The sequence below is a fragment of the Brachycentrus maculatus genome, unplaced genomic scaffold (assembly GCF_059751285.1).
Source record: "Brachycentrus maculatus isolate JH-2025_06_01 unplaced genomic scaffold, ASM5975128v1 h1tg000007l, whole genome shotgun sequence".
Lineage (NCBI taxonomy): Eukaryota > Metazoa > Arthropoda > Insecta > Trichoptera > Brachycentridae > Brachycentrus > Brachycentrus maculatus.
This window is the reverse complement of record NW_028280762.1, coordinates 566844-593378: the sequence shown is the minus strand read 5'-3', so window position 1 is coordinate 593378 and position 26535 is coordinate 566844. Positions and strand designations below refer to the sequence as shown.

Below are 26535 nucleotides of genomic sequence, written 5' to 3'. Positions count from 1 at the left end.
TGTTTAATTTATTTTTATTTTTAATATACTATTTATTTTTCATATGGAGAAAAAATCTTCAGGTTTCTTCCTAAAAAGATCTGTTGCACAGCAAAAAGTTCAATAAGTGGCTCGATACTTATTTTTAATACATTGTATTATATTTTTAAACTTTAAAAACGATATCCTGAACAATCCAGTTTTTTTATATGACTTTGTTGAAAGGAGTGAGCGATATGTCATCCGCTATTTCTAAAATTTTAGTGTTTGACAATCATGCAGAATGCATCGAAACACATCACAAAAGATTGAAAGAAATAGTGGTATTTACTAAGTAAAATTTTAATCAAACATTAATAAATGAAATATCTCTGAAGTAATTTTGAATTATCGACGTGCATTTTTTAAATAGTTATTATCTTAGGGATCAGATCAATATTTTTTGTATGTGGTAATTTCATTCAACCTGCATCATCAGATAATCATCACAAGATGAATGCAGGGACTGGTAAATAATCCAAACTTCAAAATATATTTAGCCTCCGTAGTGTAATGGTCAACACGCCCTGCTACCGTTCTGGAGGTCCCGGGTTCGATTCCCAGGGAGGGTCAAATAAATACAAGTGATTTTTTCACTCCAATATTTATTCAATATTACTCTGGACTGGTACCTGAAGCGGAGGGCTGATCACCTTTCCTTCGTGTTAACGATCAAGATAACACTGTGTTTATATAATGCAGTGCCCTATGCACCATTGGGGTGCGGATAAGGGTTTGATTTTTTTTAAATTTAAAATATATATACCTACCACTTCAATTTGCGAGTTATTTTTGCTCTTGCAAAAAAATAGATCCTTTTTTTTTAATTAAAGTTTTGATTGGTTAATACCACTATTTATTAAAATCTATTTCTTTTAAACGTGTTTCGATCTATTTCGCATAATTTTTAAGCACCGTATGTGAAGCTTAGTCTAAATTTTATAAATGTTTTTTTTAATTACCTAACGTCCAAGTGACTCTGAAATCTAGCTACGGCTTATGCAACACCGTTTATCATGTACTTACTCAGGCTTTAACTTTATTTAAGTTTCATAGCCTATGCCTACTCGTGAGTGGGTTTACTCTTTATGTTTAAAGTAACTATCATTTCATTTAATTCATGAGTGAAAATTCTAGGCAAAAACACTCGCTAAATTTTATAGTTGTGTCCTTGGGATGTTGAAGGATGAAGAGGAGGTAGAAACTGATTTTTCTCATTTAGCTTCACATACGGTATGCATCAAAACATGTGTCCCATTAGATTTTACGAACTAGCTGTATTTACTAAGTAAAACTTAAATTAAAAATGAATAGATATTACCACAAAGTGACTGCCGAATCAATTAATGAAAATGTAATGTAATATAATTGTAATATAATTGTATTGTAATATAATTGTAATATAATTGTATTGTAAAATAATAAAAAAGGATATAAGGGGAGATAGAGAAAGGAAAAAATAGGTATTAACAATAATAATCTGAAATTAAGGAAGCTCGAAAGTCAAAAAAATAATCCAAAAAATAACTCCTAATTGGAGATAATCCAGATTTGTGAACAAGTGTCGTAATTAGTAGCAAGTGTATTTGTACTTTTAGCTCTTTTTGGTATATAATAACTGGTAGAAGTTCGCGTGTCAGGGTTCCATTAAAACACATATGAGTCATATGATATGACCATGGCAGATTTTACACTTTTACAAGACATCGGTTGTTTTGATGATGGAGGTGTAATTTAAATTTTTCTTGCAAAAAAAACTACACTCAAACATTACGAATCATCGCAAGAGAGATAATAATGGTTCTCGAGTCTGACTGATCGTTAACTTCACGGTGAAATACCAAATTTACTCTGAAAACTTAATTGCTTTATCAAGATTTTTATTATTGGTATCTCAGCAAAGACGAAGAAGTCTTTATAAAAAAATAACTAACTAACTATGGCGCCGCTTTCTCGCAGGGGTAGGCAAAGAGAATAAAATGTATTATATTGAAAACTCGGCTGTCCAAACTCAAAACATAGTAAGGGACACTTTTGTAGAACGTTTTATTTGCATTTTTGGACTAAGTAGATTCTACTTAGACCAAAAATGCGAATAAAACCTACTACAAAAAAATGTCCCTTACTGGGTTTGGACAGCAGAGCTGTCTCACCGCATGCCCAGATCTGATACAGAAGCATCTAGGCTTCCTGACAGATCTGCTCTTGCAAAGCATTTTTTAAAAATAAATTTGCGAAATTTATAGAAAATGTGAAACAATATAAAATTTTATCCCGATTTTACTATGAATTTACATTTAAAAGCTTTCAATATACCTGTCACTGCCAATCTAAGTAAATACAAAATTGTAAATCCATCAACAAATTTTCTAGAGAATAAAATACCACCCTTGCAAACAGTCTTCACCACTTTTAAGTGTTTGAAATACAACGTCACCAGAGACAACTAGAAGACCAGAATACCCCTACGCCATCTGCAGTTGGCCATACACAATGACGAGGATCTCAACAAGCTTCTTTCCGGCGTGACCATCGCTCAGGGAGGCATCCTGCCCAACATCTTAGCCATGCTTTTCCAACTCACGAAGACCAAGAAGAAGGAGCAATAGTACGGCGGCTCCACTTTCCCCCTTCAGACTCAGCCGATTGACGACGTTTTTTTTTAAATATTTTTTTTAAAACTATCATTATCATTTTTATATAGACGGGCGCCATAATGTAGTTGGGTAGACGCTCGACTGCAAAACTGGCATCTCGGTTTCAATTCCCGCTAATTGTAAATAAAATCCAAGAAATATTTACTTCAAATTGGTTTGGTGTTTGTGGATTATTTTTCTCATTTACTTTCCCCATCCTTACTATCTATGCTATCTTTTTTATATTGTTTCACATTTTCAATAAATTGCACAACTTAGTTTTAAAAAAAAATTGCTTAGCTAAAGCAGATCTGTCAGGAAGCCTAGATGCTTCTGTATCAGATCTGGGCATGCGGTGGGACAGCTTTCAATATCTATCCTACCTGCAGACAAACATCTATAAGTAGAGGCTTTGCAGATTATAAAAAATATTTAAAAACATAATTTACGTCTATGAAAGCGCCCTTACCATACTGTTTTACGAAAATGGCGCGATGTAAATTATCCAAAAGTATTTTTACTATGGCGGACAGCGTGTTTCTTGACAGCTGCTTAAATGTTGTATCCCCACAAGCACTGTGAAAAATAAACATAAAAGAAGTGTTGCTATGGGTATATTCCTTCTATTCCATTTACCAGACTATCGCTCAGCGACGTTTTTTTGGACAAGGTAAGCAATTGCTTTTGGAGAATATTTTCCCGTGATCAAAAATAATTTTACGTGTTCTTAATATCAGATTCTTGTCGAATTATAGTCATCATCGTAATTACTAGTTATTTGTAGCAAGTAATAACCTATCTACCATCTAATACCGCTTTCGATTTCATACTAGTATTTCCATCACTATTACTCATGGTACCTACAACTGTAGCAGTTCAACAAGTTTAGAATTAAAGTACCGTTAACCTAACTAGTTACACCGCGATATATTTGGGAAAATTAATTATTAATTGTGAAAAGTTACCGCTAATGAAAAGGGTTACTTGTATTACTATTATATCGAAAACGGAATTATTGACCCTACAAATGAGATATCAAGTTAAAGGTGTGTCTCAACATGATATGAAACATGTCGCTCACTCCTTTCAGCAACGTCATATATCAAAAATCGTCAATTTTCAGTTGTGCATGTTTTCGGAATGCCCAAAAAATGTACTATTTACCCAGCAAAAGCGGCATATTTTGAAACATAATATTTACCCGCGACAGGGGAGAAAGTGTTGTTTTTGCATTTTGAAAAAAAGGTATTGTTTAATTATTTTTAAAATATACTATAATCTGTCTTCACAAACAATTTTCACCTTTGAATTTAAACATAAAATGTACCTACATATATTTAGAATTAGAAATATGGTTGCACACACGTATGTTATACAAACACACACACACACACAATATATGTTTACATATATATATATATATATATATATATATATATATATATATATATATATATATATATATATATATATATATATATATATATATATATATATATATATATATGTAATAAAATACCTAGGTACCTACCTATACATTTTATTAAGTACTTACAAATAGTACCTACATAAAACAGTTCTACCACCAGATGTCGCATGCGTCGCACTGAATAAAACAAAAGACATCAGATAGAAAAAATATAATATTATTAACTGTCAGAATCAGATAGGTAGAAAATTATTGTAAAGATTAATTAAGAATAAACTTTTATTGTTGTCGTTTCTTTAATTACAAAGCAACACATTGTTTATTTTATTATTATACACTAACCTTACATATTATTTACACCCAATTTAAGAAAGAAAATATTACCACGTTATATATATATATATATATATATATATATATATATATATATATATATATATATATATATATATATATATATATATATATACATATATATTTAATACACAAATACAATTATAGCTTAATTCTACATGCTAAATGCCAATTGAATGGTCCACATAGCTCCTAGTAATGTTTTCCACGAAGTGCTCAGCGTATCGCCAGACATCCAGGCAGACATAATAATTCTCGCAAGCATTAACAGGCACATCAGATTCAACAATGCCGACGAAACACTCGTGCATAATTTAGCAATAATAAATAATGACTATTAAAATGATTGTCTAATGGCCAACAGGTGCACTCGTGTCGTATGATTTAGAAGACCAAGATCAATTTTCCCTTTTCTTCGACTCGTCGGATGGCCGAAAAGAGGCGTCTAGGGGGGGGCCATAGAGTCGCGGGAGGCGGAGTCTCTGGGGGGCGAGGGGGCCGATGGGGCCGATGACCGAGAACCGAATGGTCTTCACTTGTTTTTGACCCACTTTTGAGCGCGTAGAGCTTACTGAATGACAGCCCAATCGTTTTCAAACCGAATGTTAGGTATCGACAACATTTTAACAAAATATAATGGCGTGATGAAGAAAAGTATAGCAATATAAAAAATGTAAATCTGGACATTTACAGGGCTTACGACCTTCCGTAGACTGGTTTAGGTGATGAATTTACATATGTGGAACATTCACATAGTATTTATTGATTTGGAATTAACTTTGTGGAATGACATGTTGATTATTAAAAATGAACACTCGTATTAGAATAATACTAATGGATTTTTATTTCGCACGGCTTGTTTAAAAAACTATGGATGTTTTCATTGACATATGATTATAAAACTGATCACTGTTTTTTTGATCACCTGTCGATAAAAACACCTGTAGATTTCGAAACTAGTCGTGTGAAATAAAACTCAATTAGTATTGTTTATTTATGCTTCAAATGAGAACATCTTTAGCATGCTACTTTTGAGTATGCGTACCATCTATGGCTGAATTCAGTAAGTTTTAGAGACGTTCATAAACGTATGTTTAATTCTTTCCGAAATATTTCACATACTAGGAAACGCCTGACAATATCGTTTCCAATTATAATTTAAAGTCAAATTTCGATAGTTGAACATCATTTACGTATAATTTTTACTGTCTATTGTAGAAAATTGCAACGTTAAGGGTAGATATAAACCTCATACTTTTAATATATGCGAAATTATAACTTTAAAAGGATTCTTCCCGAATTATTTAATATATTAGGTCGTAAGCTCTGTAAATACCCGGACACCCGTATTCTTTTCATCTATGTTGAGATGTCGATATTTAACCTTCTTACAGATATTTGAAAAAAAAATACATTAAAATGCTTAAAAAAATAATTAAATGCCTAATAAACATATTAATCGAAAAAAAAGATTAATTCATAATCACAAATAATAAATAATAAGTGTAAGTCCCTCTCCAAGCACAAGAGCTTAGTCTCTTTGTTGGAGAGAATAGCATAACGAATTAAATTAAAATGTTTAGAAAATGAATTAAATTTCATAAAATAATAAATAACTATTTTTTTAATTAAAAGAAAAACAATTTTTATAATTATTTTTAAATAAAAAGTGTAATGTCCAATAGTTTACCATTCCTGTTGTCGTCTGAGCCGCACACAGTTTTACGGGAGAAAGTGATCAATGTGGAATCCGACGGTCGGGAGAGGGGAGTGAAAGTGAAAGGGGGGGGCGCCTGAGAAAACCTCGCTTCGAAACCGGCAACCGAACCTTCCAGCAAAGGCACCTCGCAAACAAACACCAGTGCCTCATTACCGCAGTCATACAAACTGGCCAGACATTTCTACGCGGGGCGTTTAATTTACGAGACATCGCAGTCGGCCTCGGGCTAAACGAGCACGTTGGAATTTGTTCACCTCTTCAATCTTCTTCTCTCCTAATACCTGTTACTGTGATAGCTGAACCAAGCGGCAAAAACACGCCAAGTCCGATTACCAATTGTTATGCAAAAATAATACTTAGGCACTTATCGAAAACACGACGATAATTTTCTAATTTCATGCAGCAATGATTGTCGGACTCCATGTGTGTTATGTATGGTAAAATAAAATAATTGTTATTTTGCTGGGATAATGGAATTTTAAAATTGTGAATTGATTTCTTATCTGTTCTCACAGTCACTCCACAAAATAAAATTAATAATAAAAATTATACATAAATTAACAGCTATAAAGTTTTTTCCACATTTATTTTATTTGACCTGTGACCGGGTTTCGTCGTTACCGACATCATTAGACTAGTGGGAGGCTAGATGGCATGTTGTATACCCAACAAGGCATTATGATAATGATTATTTTAACATCTCAACATAGATGAAGAAGAATTTGGAAGTCTGGGTATTTATTTATATATTTATACACTCGTGAAGAACATACATTTTTAAGGGTCTCTCTTCTATATATATATATATTTTTTAATTAAACCACAGATGGTACCGAGATAATGCCCACATATAAAACACGTGTCAATTAGAGGATACACAAGTTCTGAAATTTGAGTAGTGTGGTTGTCGATCATATGTCGATGTCCGCCTCCGTAGTGTAATGGTCAGCACGCTCGGCTACCGTTCTGGAGGTCCCGGGTTCGATTCCCAGGGGGCGTCAAATAAATATAAGTGATTTTTTCACTCTAATATTTATTCAATGTTACCCTGGACTGGTACCTGAAGCGAAAGGCTGATCACCTTTCCTTCGTGTGATCAAGATAACACTGTGTTTATAATGCAGTGCCCTATGCACCATTGGGGTGCGGAAAAGGGTTTGAATGAATGGTTGTCGATCATGGTAGAAGAGTGAATGTTACATGTATGTAAAGTGATCACTTAAATCAACCCATTATATATGATTCATCTATGTTAAAATATCAATAAATTTATTAATTTTTAAAAATCTTTCTCATTCTTAATCCACCAAGCAACATTTTATGCAGGTATTTCTCAATGCATTTCTAGCATTCGCCATTTTCATTTTATCGTCATATCAAAGTCATAGAAGAAATTTTAAAAATAGAAGCGCTGTTGTTAAAGTACCTACTCATTATAAAGTACCTAACTATTTTAAGGTACTTACTGGAATGAATTTGAATTTTTACCGAATAGATTGTATGGTAAACAAAATTCAAAAACCTAGCAACACCGGGTATTTCAGCTAGTATGTAAAAATAATGACTTTATAAAACCTTAACCTTTTACCAAACAAATAACAATATGAATATAATAACAATAAAATCTAAAAATTCATTGTTTAAGTAATTAATTTTGAGTATTGTTTTAATTATTAAATTACATTGATTTTGTTTATACCATAGTATTTCAATTGAATAAGCTGTAAAGAGTATTTTTCAATGAACTCGGTTGTATAATGTGGAAGAATATGAAACAAAGAGAAAAATAGTGTATTGTAATATCGTGAGATTACGATGTTGAAAGATAATAGTGGCCATGACCGCTACATATATTCTCATAAATGTAAACTGGGTTTGAAAGGTAATCAGGTAAAAAGAGATAAACGTACCAAAAATGAATATAAGAACCAATATACGACAAATAATTGTAATTTAATTTTTTTTCAACCTGGGTAACATTTGACGTAATTTAATTTTATGCTTAAAACACCGTTTTTGTATTATTAAAAAAATATATTCGAAATAAATATATGGTTTTGTAAAGAAAAGAGTCATTGATAGGAGTAAGTTTTTTTCGAGATAGGTTTTTTCTTAAAAAAGTCAAATACCAATACGTATTTCAAAAAAAATACTCTTGACAATACGTCCGGCCCCTAGCTGGCCGTTCGCGTTCTGACTTCGAAGTTTGCGAATTCCTCTCAAATACGCAAAACTGATGAATATTGAGTATTTTTTTTAAGGAAAAATACAAACTCTCTTTACCATTTATAGTTCCCTTTGTGTAATACAACTTAAAAACTTTATTTTATTACTACTGGTTTCAGAATAACCATTAAATCATCAGGTAAACTAAAGTTTATTGTTTTATAGGAAGGCTATCCAAATATCGTTTGCAACAAAAGATTTTTTTTAAATAATGCGACAAAAGAGGGATGAAAGCGGAGTGAAAGCCTTTGAAATGGGTTTCTTCAGATGACTAGTTTCGGAAGCTATGCTTCCATCTTCAGGTCTAAATATTAACTGAATATAAACAGTTTATATTTATACCTGAAGATGAAACTTGTCGTTAAAATTTAATAAATATAACTCAAGTGGTAAAAAAAGTGTTTTTTCTTTTACAATTTCATCATGTCTTACCACAAAGTTAATGCCAAAACAATAAATAAAGAAGCTAGAAGTGTGTATCAGGACAGAAGAGAATCTCATTCTCTCTGCCTACCCCTGCAGAAACGGCGTTATGATAGTAGCATTATTATAAAATGAACTGCAATATAAAATAAAGCATAGCGGTACTAAGCTGGTCACCAGCAATTTCTCAGTGGTATAATATGTAACTAAGCAGTTAGAAATATGAAAAGATTGAAAGATAATGATCCCACAACCTTGGGAAACTAGAAATACTGGATAAAACACTTTCCAGTCGTCACGTGTTGTCAGCCCATACGCCAGAGTGCATGAGTACCTCAGAACACTACTGACACCGTCTCCCTATATGGAGAAGAAAAAACGAAAGGCTTGGGAACTGTATTGTATATGGTAAGGAGCAGCTCTCAGCGGGTAGGGTAATGCTATAAAGGCTAGACAAGCTAATGCACAGTTGTGAGATCGATATCTTTGTCAATCTTTAGAAGGGCTGAGACAAAGTCATTTTGTAATATATAAATATTCACAGCGTTTTGATTGCGTCCAAATAATATACATTTCTCCACAAAGGGGTTATTTTTATCAACATATGTAGATGAAGAAGAATATGGAAATTCAAAAGGGTCTCTGCTAAGTAAAAAGCTTTCTTAATCCAACACGGATGCTTGTTGTGAACTCATATGTACTGTGTCATAGGATTGATCAATATATCTAGGAGTTCGAATAGGAGGTAGAATACGGAATGTTGCACGTTTGTAAAGGGATCACTTAACCAGCCTGTGATAGATCATAAGCCCTGTAAGTGCCCAGACTTTTCTTCATCTTTGTGAAATGTCAAAATAACAATATAGTTTATGTATATTACTGTACTCTGTTAAAATCGCTTTCTATACATAGTTTGCTGCTACCATAAATAGCGAAATGTAATAATTGTAGTTAGAAATTTTCAAAAATAGCGCAATGCTTTCTTAACCATACTAATCTAAGCGCATACATAGTCATATGTATGTTAGTTTCAATTAAGCCTTTGGTCACACGGAGTACTTCCGACAACGCTTTTATGCAGCCGGTAAATATGTAATTACACCTTCAATAGCTTTTTATCATTCTTTCAATCTTCGCCAGCCCTCGCTTTTCTAGAGGAAGATGTCGCAACTGCTGGAAGCCATGCCTTAAAAGCTGGTGACAAATTGTAATGCATTAATCCAACTTTCTAAACAGTGTCCCACAATGATATTCTTCTATCTCTACAATACCTCAATTGACGATGCGACCTTTCTTTACATATTTAAATTTTCTTCGAATGTGACTCGGATGTTATGTAAAGGAGAGTAGGTTTAATTACGTAACATGGTTACTGGATTCACAATGTTTTGAGTATCTCCAAATTTTTGTTTCACAATTCTTAGCTTTTCCACTTATGAGATATTTATATCAAGATTTTTACAAGGTATCCTAGTGTGATAATTCAGGAATAAACTTACGTATGTATGTTTCCATCACAATGTTTCCGTTAGTAAATAACTTGCTATTTTTTAACTAAAGATGGTGCCGAAGAAGTATTTTAGCATGCGCATAGTGTTTCCATTTTATACTTATGCTTCAATAAACATAAATATGAAAAATCGTTTGAGTAGTGTGGTTGTCAATTTTGGGTAGAATGTGAATGTTACTCGTGTAAAAAGTGATCACTTCACAACATATATTATTTTTTATCTATGATGATATATCAATAGTAACTTCACGACATTCACAGTATGTGTAAAACGTCTTTTTTCTTGGAAAAGTAAATATTAATTGATTTCTTTTAATCCGTGTAGGACCAAAAAATGTGAAACACTCACATAAAATATTTGTGTTTCAAATCAAATTGCATATAAACAAGTTACAAATTTAATGCGGTGTGGATGTTCAATAATGGACAAATCATGTACGTTACACAAGTGTATACAGTGATCACTCAAGCCAGCCAAATGCCAGGTCGTACGCCTTGGGATGTTCAGATCATATAAAAAGATAAAGATGTTTCATCTCAAGTTGAAAGACCTATAATATCGATATATCACCCGTAAGGTGAATAATCCAATGATGATCACACACTAATAAAAGAGTTTCTGCTCATAAAAGCTTCTTTTCATCTCACCAATAGATGTCTCAAGTGAAGCTCTAGTGATTCAAGAATAATGTTTCAAAATTGGTTCATGTATATAGAACTTCCAAGAATTTGAGTAGTGTAGTTGTCAATAATGGGTAGAATTGGTGAATGTTACACGTGTGTAAAGTGATCACTTAAACCAGCCTATGACGGTCGTCACCTCCGCAAATGCCCAGACTTCCATATTCTTCTTCATCTTTGTAGAGATGTCAAAAAATAATATGAAAATAACTCCTGTAATTGGAGATAATACAGATTTTGTGAACAAGTATTTGGACACACTCAAAATATTGTAAATAATCCAATGTCTTATAAAATATATAAGAATTAATTTGAAAAATATATGGCCAGTTACGCGCGGTTTACCCTGTTGTAAAAGTACTCGCGTTTCCTATTCTCTAAGACTACAATGATTTATCAAAGTATAATAAAAGAGTAATAGGTCTTCTTATGTAAGATGTCTTATTTGTCACGTGGAAACTCAAACAGCTGAATAAATTATCCTTTCGTTGATAATAGAATAAACCATTTCGGATCTATGTACCTATTTCCGTTTCCTGGGAGTATTTCCATTTCCATGTGTAATATTTATGAAGTTGATTCAAGTGTTATAAGGTTTTGATACGACTCCAACACAATAAGTCGTAAAGTCGGGATAGGCTAGTCTTTGTTAACAAAAAAAATATATTCAAAATAATATATTATTAGATTAAAACTAATATTTTTAGCTTTTCCACTTTATTTTTATTTGACCAGCGACCGGGTTTCGTCGTTACCGACATCATCAGACTGGTGGGAGGCTATACAAATTGTTATGTTATATATAAAACAAGGCAGGAGTTGATAACCATGATTTGATATAATTTTATTGAGAAATTAATTTAATTTGAGTGAATTTAAGTATTGTATGATATTAAAAATATTTTTATAAAGGTTTTTTTTTTGTATTGAGAGCACGATTTTATATAAAGTTATAATTTAACCTATTCAAAATAAGTTTTCATTTATTTTCATTATTTGTTTCTGCAGTCACTTTGTGGTATCTAACTATTATTTATATAAAATTTACTTTGTGAATACCACTTTTCTTAAAATCTATTGTGACTCGTGGTTCGATACATTAAGCCTCAGAACCAAACAAGGTTTCACTCAATTTTTAAATAAATTTAATATTTTAGATATTATTATATAATAGATTTTACCACAAAATTACTGCCGAATCAATTATTTACTATGTTAGGGTTATTATCAATCCAGTATTTGATGATGATGCTGCATGCATCGAAACACGTGTCGCAACATCATTTTAAAATAAAAAGTGGTATTCACGAAGTAAAATTCAACCGGAATATGATTTCTTTTAATGAGGCAGCATTATTGAAAGAAAATTATGCGAATGTTTGAATGAAAGAGTCAAAACTTTCGTACGAAGAAGATTCGAAAACAATAAAATGAAGGTTTTTAACATTTTTACGGGAAAATAAACGACGATATATAAAACTCAATTTTCCAATTAATTAATCATGAGATATTTCACTTACGGGCCACTCGAATGAACTTAAGTGTTATCGTCGGAAGTTTCACGTTTTCTCCGATCTTCACCGAGTGGTGTACTTCGAGATGACATCATCTCTCTCCTCATATAGGTTAATACCCCACTGCATTCACAATAGAGAAAGTGCCTTGTCATTACCAGCACTATTATATAACACAAATAATCCACGATTCACAAAAATGTACATTTGTAAAATTTACATAAAGGCAATTCAATTACCTTTCCTATCATGTTGAGTTTTTTTTAACGATTTCACTGAATATTAACTAATTCAAATAATTTATGGTTGTTCTTTTAATGTATTGCAATTACAGTCAAATCTCGATATAATTGAGGTGAAGAGGTTTTCGTTTAAGCCGAAAATCTGTTTTATAAAAATAGATTAATTTTTTTTAATATAAACACCGTATTTAGGTATAAATAAACAATACAAAACACAAACAAAACTCTATTTATTGTCTTCGGACACTCCTGGAGTGACGTTGCTGTTGGATATCGACGCGCGTACTTTTTGTAATCCTACTATGAAAAAGGAATCAAGTTTTGTTTGCACTGTTGAAGTTTTACCACATAATTTTTTGTTGCGACACTTGCATGTAAATATTAACAGAACTTTGTTTTATATATTTTCCGAAATTGTTTTTTTTTAATGTTTTATTAAAAATTAACCATATTGTTTCGAGAAATAAAAAGACTTTATTTTTTGATCCACTCACATTTTTATTAACAACCAACTAGTTTCGGCAACAACCTATTGCACTCTTCAGGGTTTATTTTATGACCCTAAGGATCAAATATACAAAGTCTTTTTATTTCTCAAAATAATATATCGATATGATCCACAAAGTTAATGTATAACTTCACAATTGAAACAAATAAGTATTATTAGATTTAAGTTTTGTGCTGAGATTTCTAAATATTAAAAGCATTACTTGTTTACTAACTAAAATTTGAATAGACTTCAACTCTGAAATGTCTTGCTTTAAAAAAACTAACTAACTAACCATCGCGCCGCTTTCCCGCATGAATAAGCACAGAGAATAAAACACCTCACCAATCTATCTTAGCACACAATCTTCGCCTCTTCCATGCATCTTCTCATATATACACGCCGACTCCTGACCCGACCACTTTCAAGTACTTGAAATATGGTTGCCCTAAGTTTGCCTTCGCTATTCAATATCTCATGGGAAGTAACGAGGAATATTTTTAATGGCAATTCTCCTAGCTGCTAATTGCCTATTGCAAGGCATTATGCTGATGAAAAGAGATTAAAGACGTGATGAAAACAAACATTAACGACTTGTGCCTTATTCTACCAGGTTTTAATACAATACTTAAGAATTAAGGTCATATCAAATATTACTTCGTTAAACCTACTTGTGTATGTACATACATAATTACAACTATCATAATGCTCAAAAAATCATTAAGGTGCATCAGAAAAAAACTGTTTTGGAAATTTGGGTAGGTATAGACATGTAGATACTAGGCAATTAGACAGCGATGCTTAGTCTGTATTCTTCAACATATAACAGGCGTAAGGAAAAATCCATTCAAAAAATAAAATTTTTATTTTTATTTTATTTTTTTTAGATTTTATTTATTTATTTATTTTCATAATACATAGATACATTCAATATACATATTCGTTTCATATACACATTTATTATACGTATTACGGCTTCTTAGGCATGGCCTGTGTTGAGCCGAATACTAACATGGTAATACATAGTTTATATAAATATTTAATTTTTTTTAAAATTTTAATATATATATTTTTTTAATGATTAGATTATAAACATAACATACAGGAGATACAAAAATTAATTTATAGTTTAAGGTTTTTCAATGTGATAATTACACCTGGACTTTAATTAATTCACTTTCTACCTTGTCCCTTCCAATGTTAAGTAACCATCGACGGACACTGTTCTTAAAGACCTGATCACTCCTGGAAATTTTAATGGTTTCGGGCAGCAAATTAAATATTTTTGGAGCAAGGAATGAAAAATTTTTTTGGGCAAAACTTGTTTTAATGGCTGGGCCAATGTAGTTTTTATTTAATGCTGCCCGGGTTCGAATAGTTTGTTGCGTTCTAACCTTTTCCATTTTATTCCAGAAGTGAATCAGTACTTCCTTGACGAACAGTTGCCGTACGTCTAGTACCATATAGCTAGTAAATAGCTCATTGGATGGGTGTGTCGAGTTACATTTATTTATTATTCTTAGGATAAGTTTTTGTACTTTGAAAATTGGGTCTAGCGTGGTTTTGGCACCTCCGCCCCAGCCAATAATTCCATGTAGAATTATAGATTGGAACAGAGCGTAATAGTGATTAACACATTGGCAATCATGCTGTAGGTCGTGGATTTGATTCCCAATGGGGGGGAGTCATAATAAATATGAATAATTTTCTAAAACTCTGTTTATTTATTAATTCCTGACTGATCACGTTGACTTCATGCAATTAACAATCAATACAACACTGGGTCGATGTGATGCAGTGCCATATGCACCATTTGGGGCAGATAAGGGTTATAAGAAGACGAACATTAAATTACCCTCTCTTGCGACCCACTTATTTAAAAAATTATGCAAACTAATCTCGATTAGTTTTTTTAATGAGATTTTTAAATGCAATATGTAAAAATTCGTTATTTCTATGTATTTTTCACTTTCTCCATCTTTTCGGTCGTTTAAAAACATATGCTGACATGTTTTTTTAATTTTCATTTACAAACATTACATAAGCCTTATAACATATTATTAGTTGTGTGTGGGTTCCCTATTATTTTAAATGTTACTATAATTTTATGCAATTTATGACAATTTTAGGCAAAAACACTGGACATCTCGTAAAAAGCATGAGTTTATCAGGGGTAGAGGGCTGTCCGCATGCGTGGTGTAATGGTTCTGGTGGTCCCGGGTTCGATTCCCAGGGGGAGTCAGATAAGTAAAAGTCATTTTTTCACTCTAGTATTTATTCAATATTACCCTGGACTGGTACCTGAAGCAGAGGGCTGATCACCTTTCCTTCATGTGTTGACGATCAAGATAACACTGCGTTTATATGATGCAGTGCCCTTTGTACCATTGGGGTGCGGATAAGGGTTTGAAGAAGAAGAAGGAGGACTGATCATATTGCTTTAAGCAATCACGATTGAGTTATCACCGTCTCGATTTGTTGCGGTAGCCTATGGACCGCCTGGAAAAGTAGTGCATAGAAAACCTATGGGTCAATAGACAACTTCGGGTGCATAGACAACCTATTAGAAGTCTATGGTGGGGAAAAGCAATATAAAAATGAAACCTGGGCACATTGAAAATCCGGATAATCGTTAAGACTACGGGACACATCTTCAAACCGAGATAATTCAGGTAAATCCCGGATGTATGGTAATACTGTTCTATGCAAAGCCAATATAATTGAACGAAAGTAAAGTTGTGGTCACGTTCATCGGTTCTCTAATCCAGTCACTATTGCTGGGAGATCAGCCTAACTGATGGGGTTCAACACAAGAGTTCAGGGATCAACTGTACGAGACGATGAAAGTTACAACCGACCCCTTTCTGAGGACCTGTAATCTGCGCCTACATGTCATACATAACGATGCGACCTACAGACGGACAAAAATAAATGCAGAGAAGCTCAAATGCACACAGCGATCCATGCTTGGTTTAAGCATGAGAGGTAAAATAAGAAATGAACATACCTGTAAATTCGAATTTGCCGAATTAATATATTTTTTAACCCCTTACCTTTCAGTTTCTCTTTTATTTAAAAACCATACAGAAAAACTTACTACAAATCGCTCACTCCTTTCAAGAACGTCATAAATCAAAAAACTTGATTTTTCAGGAGAACGTTTTTAAAGTTTAAAAATATAAAACAATGTATCAAAAATAAATAACAAGCCACTTATTGAACTTTTTACTGTGCAACAGATCTTTTTAGGTAAAACCTGAAGGTTTTTTCTCCATTTGAAAAATATTTAGTATATTTAAAAAAATAATTGAACAATACCTTTTCTTCAAAATGCAAAAACAACACTTTCTACCCTGTAGCGGGTAAATATTAAGTTAAAAATATGCCTCTTTTGCTAAGATATAGTTCATTTTCTGGGCATTCTGAAAACATGCACAACTGAAAATTGACGATTTTTGATTTATGACGTTCTTGAAAGGAGTGAGCGAAATGTCACTTGGGTTCTAATAAAATTAAGTAGTTAGCTACTATAAATTATCCTACCTTTATAATGTCGGCTCAAGGTGAAGCGACCTTTCTGTATTGTCACCGGGTTTGCTATTTTTACTATATTCATACTCCGAGAATTCTTAAAATAGCGATTTCGAGGGATTACAATCAAGGGGGTTATAGTTCGAGGTTATCTTGATCCGCTATATTCGTGTGATATATCAATAAAAATCCTTATATAAGTAATACTTAATTAGATTTTTGTCTTGTGACGTCTACCTTGGGCGAAAGGGGTAGTCAAACGACTCAACGGAAGGCGTACCCTGTTATAAAAATTTACGAGAACCGCCTCGAGTCTTAGATCGCAAACCGCACTAAAGATCAGCCATCTCATAAAATATAATATGTGTATTACACACCAGTAGAGTAATAGTTGCAAGTATTACTTTCCCCGCTCTAAACAAAGCCCGTTTTCTCCAAATCCTCATATTCGATTGCCACAAGTCACTTTCGATTATGCGATTCTCATCGGATACGGCTATCTTGAACAGATTGCAATAAGAAATAATCGTTTTATACCGGCTAATTATTGAACTGATTAAAGCCAGACGAATTCGCAACGGAAATAAAATAATCATAATAATTCAGCCATTGGCCTCCAGTAAAAAGAACGAAATGGGTTTATTCTGTTAAATACTAAAAAATCTTCATCGAGAATTAATGGTTTACAAAAAGCGTTGATTTAAATTAAAAATATATGCAAATCGATCGTTGATTTCTTAATGATAAGCAATTTATAAATTAAGAAAGGCGTGTTAAGTTGATTTGATTATTTGGAAAGAATGAATGAGGAATGAACGGTAAAACAAATGAACGAGTTGATTGTAGTTAAAAGCAATTTATAAATTGAGAAAGGTGTGTTGAGATGGTTTGGACATGTGGAAAGAATGAATGAGGGAAGAACGGTAAAAACATATATGAGTAACGACATATAATGAACACATTGACTTAAAATATTTAAAACATGTGTGCGACCTATCATAACATATGGGATCGATTGCAGAGCAGACAACGCAGTAACAAAAAAAAACATACTAATAGTGTCAGAAATGAAGACTCTAAGAATCATATCTGACAAGAGTCTGCGAGAAAAAGGAACGCCAAAATAAGAGAAACATGCGAGATTTTTATTTTTTTTTAAATATGGAATGGCGTTGCACATGTAATACAATGCATTTGCCAATGTCAAGTTAATTGAATTCTTAATTATAAAATATGATAGACTAAAAATTATAAAGATAAACCATGAATTTATTTTATTTAATTTCAGAAAAACAACTAACAGTCTGTACAAATTTGGGTTCCTGCTCGCCAGGATGAGATGGATATCTGTAGGGAGGGGAATAAGCGGGGCCAGAGATTTAAAGAAATTTGGCATTTGGTCATTTATTGGGCAAACAAAGAATATATGGTTAAGGTCTTCCTCTTCGCAACGACACTCGCAAATGGGGGAGTCAAAGACACCAATCCTCGCAAGGTGTTCTCTCGTACAGCAATGACCCATCCTCATTCGACAAATGGTGGATCGAAATTTTCCTAAACCAAAGACGGGACGGGAAACATGCGAGATTCAAGACGTCGTTAGGTGAGAAGACAACGAAGAAGACAATGGTCGTCGCATTTGAAAAGAATGGAACCATCCAGACTTCCCCACATGCACTGAACCCCGAGGTAGACGACTCACGGGAGACCACTAAAGAGATAGAGTGACAGCTGGGAACCAACATCGCAGGAGGCTAATCCTTCCTAAATACAGGCCATAAGGCTTACACCAAGCCGAAGAAGAGAAGATTTTAAAGAAAAGATACGTATAAAACGATAATTATATGTATATTATTCTATCAACATCGGATCAGTGATCGCAGATTGCATATAAAATTCGCACACCGAATTATTACAATAATGTATTTTTAATTCGCGGTTGTATTATTATTTGTAAAAAGAAATCCACGGGCAATAAAATAAATGTAGTTATTTGGATATCCATTTTATGTCCGTCATATTCAGAAAGCGCTCGGAAGAAAACTGCATACGAATGATTGCATTTTAATTTCAGCATTATCACTACATTGTCAATAATGGGGGATCGTTATTACCAACACGAAATAGTCGTTACAGCCCAGATAATTTGCAAATCCGGCTGATAATTTCTGTTTCTTAAGTCAAATCTCTCAAATGGAGAATTCAGTACGCGGCCGGCTACGCGAGAAGCCACACGTGTTGTTCAAGCACATTTTTTTAAGGAATATACAATATTGAAATTTGATTTTTCAGAATAAACTCGTATATAAAAAAATATTTTGTACATATATATTTTTTAACTCTTTTATTTCAAAACCATTTTTTTTATTTCGACGTTTTTTTTTCAACACGAAAACGGCGAATTGTGAACTATGATCTCTAGGGACTTATTAGCATTAGGGATATACATATTAGCAGTAAGTAATTAGCAGCTAGTAAGAATACAGGTATGCAACTCCGAATACATACCTAATACACTACTTAAATTCATTCAATCAAAAATTGTTTTGTTAGAAATTGTATATAAATTTTAGTTTCTCATGAAAAAATTAAAATTTGTTTTCTAACCTCCCTCAATCTGATAATGTCTGTAACGACAAAACCTGGTCACTGTTCAAATATAATGATAGTCGAAAAACAGATGTCTCTAGTAAAGTTCTAGTGATTCAAGAACAATGTTTCAAAATTGGTTCATATAAGTATATAGAATTTCCAAGAATTTGAGTAGTGCAGTTGTCAATAATGGGTAGAATTGACGAATGCTACACGTGTGTAAAGTGATCACTTAAACCAGCCTATGACGGTCGTCAGCCCCGTAAATGCCCAGACTTCCATATTCTTCTTCATCCTTGATGAGATGTCTAAAAATAATATGAAAAACTGTGTATTTGTGTTATATTTAATAATTAGTACGAAGTAGTCAATTCAATTTAATTGAACGTTGAATTTTGGATTTCAATTTTCGTGAAATGAGATGAATTTTAATGTATACCAAACATTATACATATCGCGTAGTTTAATGGTAAAATCTTTATGTTTGTTTTCGTAATTTAGTTCAGTTTTGTTTTTTGTACTTGATTAATATCGCGTTCATAATCACCCAGTTCTCATGGCCATGAAGAAAATGGTACATGTATGAGTCACGAACTTACGAGTACTATAGTGCTGTGAACAAATGAATCACTATGAAAACATAATTCTCATAAAACTATGTTTTCGTAGAGTATTTGCGTCAAATACTATAATAAGTTGTAAGAGCGAGAAAGGTTAAAGTGTCTACACTTACAATATATTGACTTCAGAAAACAATTATTTAACAAAGTATTAGTATGTTTTCTTGTGTCACCGTTATCATAACACAAGCAAGCAAGCTTTTGGCGGTAAAATATAATATTAGCATCATGAACAACACGAAGTTTTACTGGTAGCTAAAATAAACCAAAATGAGTGGCAGATAATCTAACCTGATCTAAACGTGAATCCAATCAGACGCCCATTGCGCATTCATGATCTCCTCATACATATTCGCCGATTATTCCGACTTCTGACCTGTCTACGCTCAAATATTTGAATTACTTAATTATGCCAAGTGTTCTTCGGTCTAAATCTACTTCTATTTCAAGCTATTTCAAGCCTCAAATATTTGTTTTTTCGTTCTTTCCTCACTCATTTGTTCCGCATATTAAAACCATCTCAAAGCACCTTTCCAAAATTTTCAGCCTTACATTCTTTCCTTTTTTCCCTATCCATTAATTCGTCTAAGCGATTGAATTTTGACTAGATTCAGTCTACGTTCATCTTTCTTTTGCCAACTCCATGCTTCACCTCCACACATTAAGGTTGGTACCAGAACTTTGTTGCGCACTGCTAGTTTACCTTCTGTTGTTATACTTTTGTTTTGCTACAACTGATTTCAGTCAGCCATTCACTCTATTCCTGGCATTCACTCTCCCTTCCATATCTTTATCAGTCCTTTCATCCTTATAAAATTCCGTTTAATTTGAATAAAATGTAATATGTAATAGTATTTATCCACGTTTCGAAAAAAATAGGTAAGGGATTCAAGAACCTGAAAAAATGAGTATTAAAATAACGTCAGATTGAAAACTTTATAAAATTAAACAACTTTGTTTTAACCACTTTTTTATTGGTACACTATATCCCACCGGTTTCGACAAGAACCTTGTCATCATTACCAGTAAAAAAGTGGTTAAAACAAAGTTGTTTAATTTTATAATGTTTATAAAATGTGGCACAAAGTATCTGCGAAAAACATTCAAGAAATAAGATTGAAAAGATTACTTACACTCTTAAGAAGGAGTCCATCTTCTTTTCCATCTGGAATAGTTCGTCAGCCGGTTGGGCCGCCATGACCTCGCAGAAGGTCTTCTTTGCGCACGGAGTGTTGCTCCAGTCCGTTCTGTGGATGTGCGCTAGTACGTCACTGGCTAACCCCTGCCCTATTCTATCAGCTTCTAGACTCTGCACCATTTTTTCCATCACATCGTCTTCCTCGAGAAAGTACTCCTCGTTTGTATCCAGAGCTCGTCTCCTGACCGAGTGGCCTTTCGGTGATTCTTGATCATACGCGTCAGTGTAGTCTATAATCTTATGAACGTCGGCAAGAATGTCTTGTTTGCTCATGTCAGTAGGAGCGTTGTAAACATCAACCACGTCGACGTATTGATCAAATTTGTCGTTTTGTGGCGTGTATTCGTTATTTTGAATATCTATATCACCCATATTCTCATTCAAAAAATTTTCTTCTCGTTTCACTCGAGGTACAATTTGTTTTCTGTCAAAATTGATACTTCTTCTGAATCTTCTTGACTGTTGTTGAGGGTTAGATTCGGTTTTCGGAGCTTCCATTATAACAAAAACATTCTCACTAGGCATTTTTACGTTGTCGGTATACACTTTATGCTTCATCAAGTCTTCTTTATCGGCATCCTCCTGCTGGAGAGATCTCAAGTAGTTATAATGAGCTTGGTCCAAAGATCTTTTATGCTCCATTTGGAGTTTTTTCACGATCATACTTTCACTCATACCCGCGCTTCTCATCATATCGACATCTAAATACCTTCCGACGGCTACCGCTCCCAGACCCAAGGCTGCGCCTCCAGCCATGAGACCTAAGGCGGGTAACAAGACTGATCCTGTAGTAGCTACAGTACCAATTTTGTCTTGGGCTGTATAACTGTTGTGACGACTCGCTTGTGTAAATCCTAAGTTTTGAGATATTTTCTGTGTGGCTTCGATCAGTGGATCCATTACTGGCTTGGTGACTTTTACTATGGGTGCGAGAATAGGTTTGGTCATGTCAAAAACTGGCTTTGTCAGTTGATGCATCGAGTCGATACCACTTTGCAAAGTATCTTTCATTGAATCGGTAATTCTGCTCCACAACGGTTGCTCCTGCACTCTTCTGTAGTAGGTTGTCTGTGGCTTGCCAAAATCAGGACGATAGTAATTATACCTGTTGAAATTATAATCAGTATTATCATAATATTTGTTGTGTCGATGATTTTCCCTCGTTAGGTAATCATCGCTTTCCTCGTAGTTTTCTGTGGTTGACATAGCTGGCTCCGAAGCGAATGGTGATCTGTCACTATGAGGATCGTTCGTATAGTATATTACTTTTTGTGGTTTCTTCGGGGCAGTCCTACTTTTTTCTTTAGAATTTGCTTTTGCCGGTTGGACTCCGAGCTCTGGGTGAGCGTATTGTAATACAGGGTTTCGAGAACCATCGTTGGAAGGGACGGATGCTACGAGTGCCTCGGCTTTAGGGGCATACATTTGAGAAGTCGGGTACATCTGTTCACCAGGGTGTTGAAGCATCCTCCTCTGCAAAGCATCGGGGAATCTGACGCTATTTTCCTTTTCAGAACGAGAACTTCTTCCTCCAAAATAATCTCTCTTCAATTCATGGTCGTTGATTTGTTTGATATATTCGATTAATTTAGAGTTAGCAACTCGAGAGTTGTCGGTTTTAGTAAATGGCCCATATCCTTTACGAAGGTAATCATTCAAAATAAGATTTTTCTTACTATAGGTAGGATTATCGCTGGTTAGGAAGGGTCCAATATTATCTGTAAGGGCCATAGCTTCAGGTCTCACATTGTCATATGTTGTAAATGGTCCTATTCCTCTTTGGCTAATATCGGGGAAGTTATCTTCCTTCATAAATGGACCAAAGCTTCTAGTACCATCTTCGCTCTCACTTGCAGTTTCTGGAAAGGCGGCGGAAGGTTTGTAACCAACGGGATAAGGATAAAGCTCTCCGTTAATTACTCTCGCATTTCTCCATGTTTTAGTATCAGATTCGTCATCGGGCATTCTGATGCCGTGGATTTCTGGGATACCGTCACTTCCAATCTTCAAAATCGATTTTCCTCTTTTGAAATTAACGTCACTTTGAGCACCTTTAATGAACATGGTATCTGATTGGATAAAGACTGGTCGCGGTACGGAAGCAGATTTGACTTCATCTTCATTAACTTTTGTACTAACAACCTCAATATGAACTGGATTCCTGTCATTCTTAGTAACAATGCTAGAGTCTTCATCTTCTACGTGTTTAATTTGCGACCTGCCTTCAGCATAGCTTGTTGATGTAATGTAAACTGGAGAGTTGAATTTTACGTTTTCACTTCCACTATACACTGAAAAACTTTCGGGATCCTCGTCTTGCGTATTTAATTCATCGCTGTCATTTAGAGGTGAAGAAGGTGATACAACTGGCGACCAATTACCATATTCGGCCTTAACAATTGCAGAGTCGTCATCGGTTTTTTGTTGATTGAGGTAGTATTTGTTGTAATTCGTAATTTTATCGTTAATTTCGTCATCCATTGTAGGTTCGTTTTGCATTTTTCGTCCTTCTGAATCGTCGGTACGAATCGGTTCGAAGTCACCGTGGAACAAAGGCTGGGAAGCCACGAACGGCTTAGGGGTAGTATCTTCTTGGACACTTTCCGTTATGTTCACTTCCGCTTCTGTTGTAGTGGCAACAGTTGTGGTCGACACAACTTCTGGTTTGGGTGTACTGGCTTTGCCATCTCGCTTCTTGACGATGAGCTGAGCAACCTGACCCGATTTGGTCATGACGTTTAAGGTCTGGGTGTCGTCTGGATTGAGACTTTTGGCGACTCGGAGTTCAGTTCTTGTGGTTTTTGGTTGGAAGGCAGTACGTCTCACGAAATTTCTCCAGGTAGTGATATTTGCATGTCTGTTGACTCCGGCTGAATTGCAGGATACAGCCATAACGGCGATGCTGAAGAGGAAGATGATAGTTTTGGTACCCATCTGAAATAATAATAAAAACAGGAATTAGATCAAAATACAAAGAATACATTGCATTCTAAGACTTAAAATACTATCTCAATAAAGATCTTGAAAAATAATAAGTCTGGGTATTTTCAGGCCTTACAACCTGTAATAGGCTGGTTTAAATTATTACTTTTTACATGTGTAACATACACCATTCTACACGTGATTGACAACCACACCACCCAAATTTCGGAAGTTATATTGCTTTGAGTAGAAATTTAAATAGTGTGTTCGGATTCGATTCCCAGGGGAAATAAAAAAAGACACAAGTGTTATTTTACTCTGATATTTATTTCATATACCCTTGAACTGGTACCTGAAGCATAGGAATGCTACCTTTCTTTCATGCAATAAACGATCAAGATATTATAGACAAAACTGTTTCTTAACTTTGCAGTACCTCATGCACCATTCGGTGCGGTCAACACTTTTTTTACTTTATATATTTTTTAAAAGAAAAATACTATATTTTACTCCATATATAAATACCGTATGACAATTATTGTCCACTGTAAATAAATATGTATGTATAAATCTGTCCGTAGAGTAATTTGCGAGCAATTGCGCATTGCAGAATGTGCATCGTAAAATGTCGGCCATGACCATGTTTCATTGGAGGTATTTCCCATAGCAATAACAATAATCGCCGGGTAATCAATCTAGCACGATCTCCGTGTATTCTACAATACTTCAACAAGTTTTACAATGCAATCTTTGCAGTATGGAAAGAAAAGATAAAACAGTTATCAAATAATTTTATCAATTGACATGTTTTATTATTTGTAATTATAAAACAAACTCACGAACAATATGATTGTACTGATTATATTTAAACCTTACAACCTTTTGAGTGTGTCCAAATACTTGTTCACAAATCTGGATTATCTCCAATTAAAGGAATTATTTTCATACTATTTTTTGACATCTCATCAAAGATGAAGAAGAAATATAGAAGTCTGGGCATTTACGGGGCTGACGACCGTCATAGGCTGGTTTAAGTGATCACTTTACACGCGTGTAACATTCACAAATAATCAATAATGATTTAAGAACAAGGTTTGTAAATTGGTTCATATATGTTTACATATATATATATATATATATATATATATATATATATATATATATATATATATATATATATATATATATATATATATATATATATATATATATATATATATATATATATATATATATATATATATATATATATATATATATATATATATATATATATATATATATATATATATATATATATATATATATATATATATATATATATATATATATATATATATATATATATATATATGTATATATATATATATATTTATATATATATATATATATATATATATATATATATATATATATATATATATATATATATATATATATATATATATATATATATATATATATATATATATATATAACTTCCAAATATCTGAGTAGTGTGGTTGTCAACAACGGGTAGAATTGGTGAATGTTACACGTATGTAAAGTGATCACTTAAACCAGCCTGTGACGGTCGTCAACCCCGTAAATGCCCAGACTTTATATTTCTTCTTCATCTTTGATGAAATGTCAAAAAATAATAAGTTTAAACCTATTTATTACAAAGATACAGAGTACAAAATAGTGTAATGAATAGATTTTTTTTTCGATACGATAACGCCCTCGAGTGGCAAAATAGCCATCATGTAAGTTACACTTATTTTATGAAATACAAAAAAGGTATAACGAACTGATTTTTCTGTATGATAATGCCCTCGCATGGTAAAAGTGTTGGGCTGTGGTCCCGTGGTTAGTGTCGCGGACTCTTGACTCGTAGTTTCTCGATTCGGACCCACTCTACCACAATCTGATATCTAACTAACTAACTAACCATCACGCCGCTTCCCCGCAGGGGTAGGCAGAGAGAATCGAACGCCACACCACTCTGTCTTTGCAAACATTCTTTGCCTCTTCTACATTCATTCATCTCCTCATACATACCCGACGATTATTACGACTCCTGACCCGGCCGCTTTCAAGTATTTGACATACCTGATTGTGCCAAGTTTTCCTCGGTCGTCCTCTGCATCTTTTTCCAATCTGATATCTATTTCTAATAATGAGCCGCTTACAGAAATAAGAAATATGCGTGAAATTGAAGTATTAGAGTAAATAATAAAAAAACTCAAGTTTTTTCTATTTAATTAAAAATCAGAACCTAAAATCTGGCGGTGTCAAAAGTCTGCGTAATCGGAGGGCATGTATGACTAGATGTATGGATGTGGAGGAGGCGAGGAGTGTATGTCAGGACAGAAGAGTGTGCCGTTCCATCCTCTCTGCCTACCCCTGCGGGGAAACGGCGTGATGGTAGTAGTAGTAGTAGTAGTAGTAAT

At 33.6% G+C, this 26535-nt stretch overlaps 1 protein-coding gene across 1 annotated transcript in view; it reads right to left on the bottom strand.

Moving 5' to 3' along the window:
• LOC148313596 (uncharacterized) overlaps window positions 1-26535 on the bottom strand; it is a 62347-nt gene that overhangs the window by 17669 nt on the left and 18143 nt on the right. The window contains exon 2 of the mRNA XM_088259788.1: window positions 21117-24115. Coding sequence (XP_088115914.1) covers window positions 21117-24115 — 2999 coding nt within the window. The remainder of the gene's footprint in view (window positions 1-21116; window positions 24116-26535) is intronic.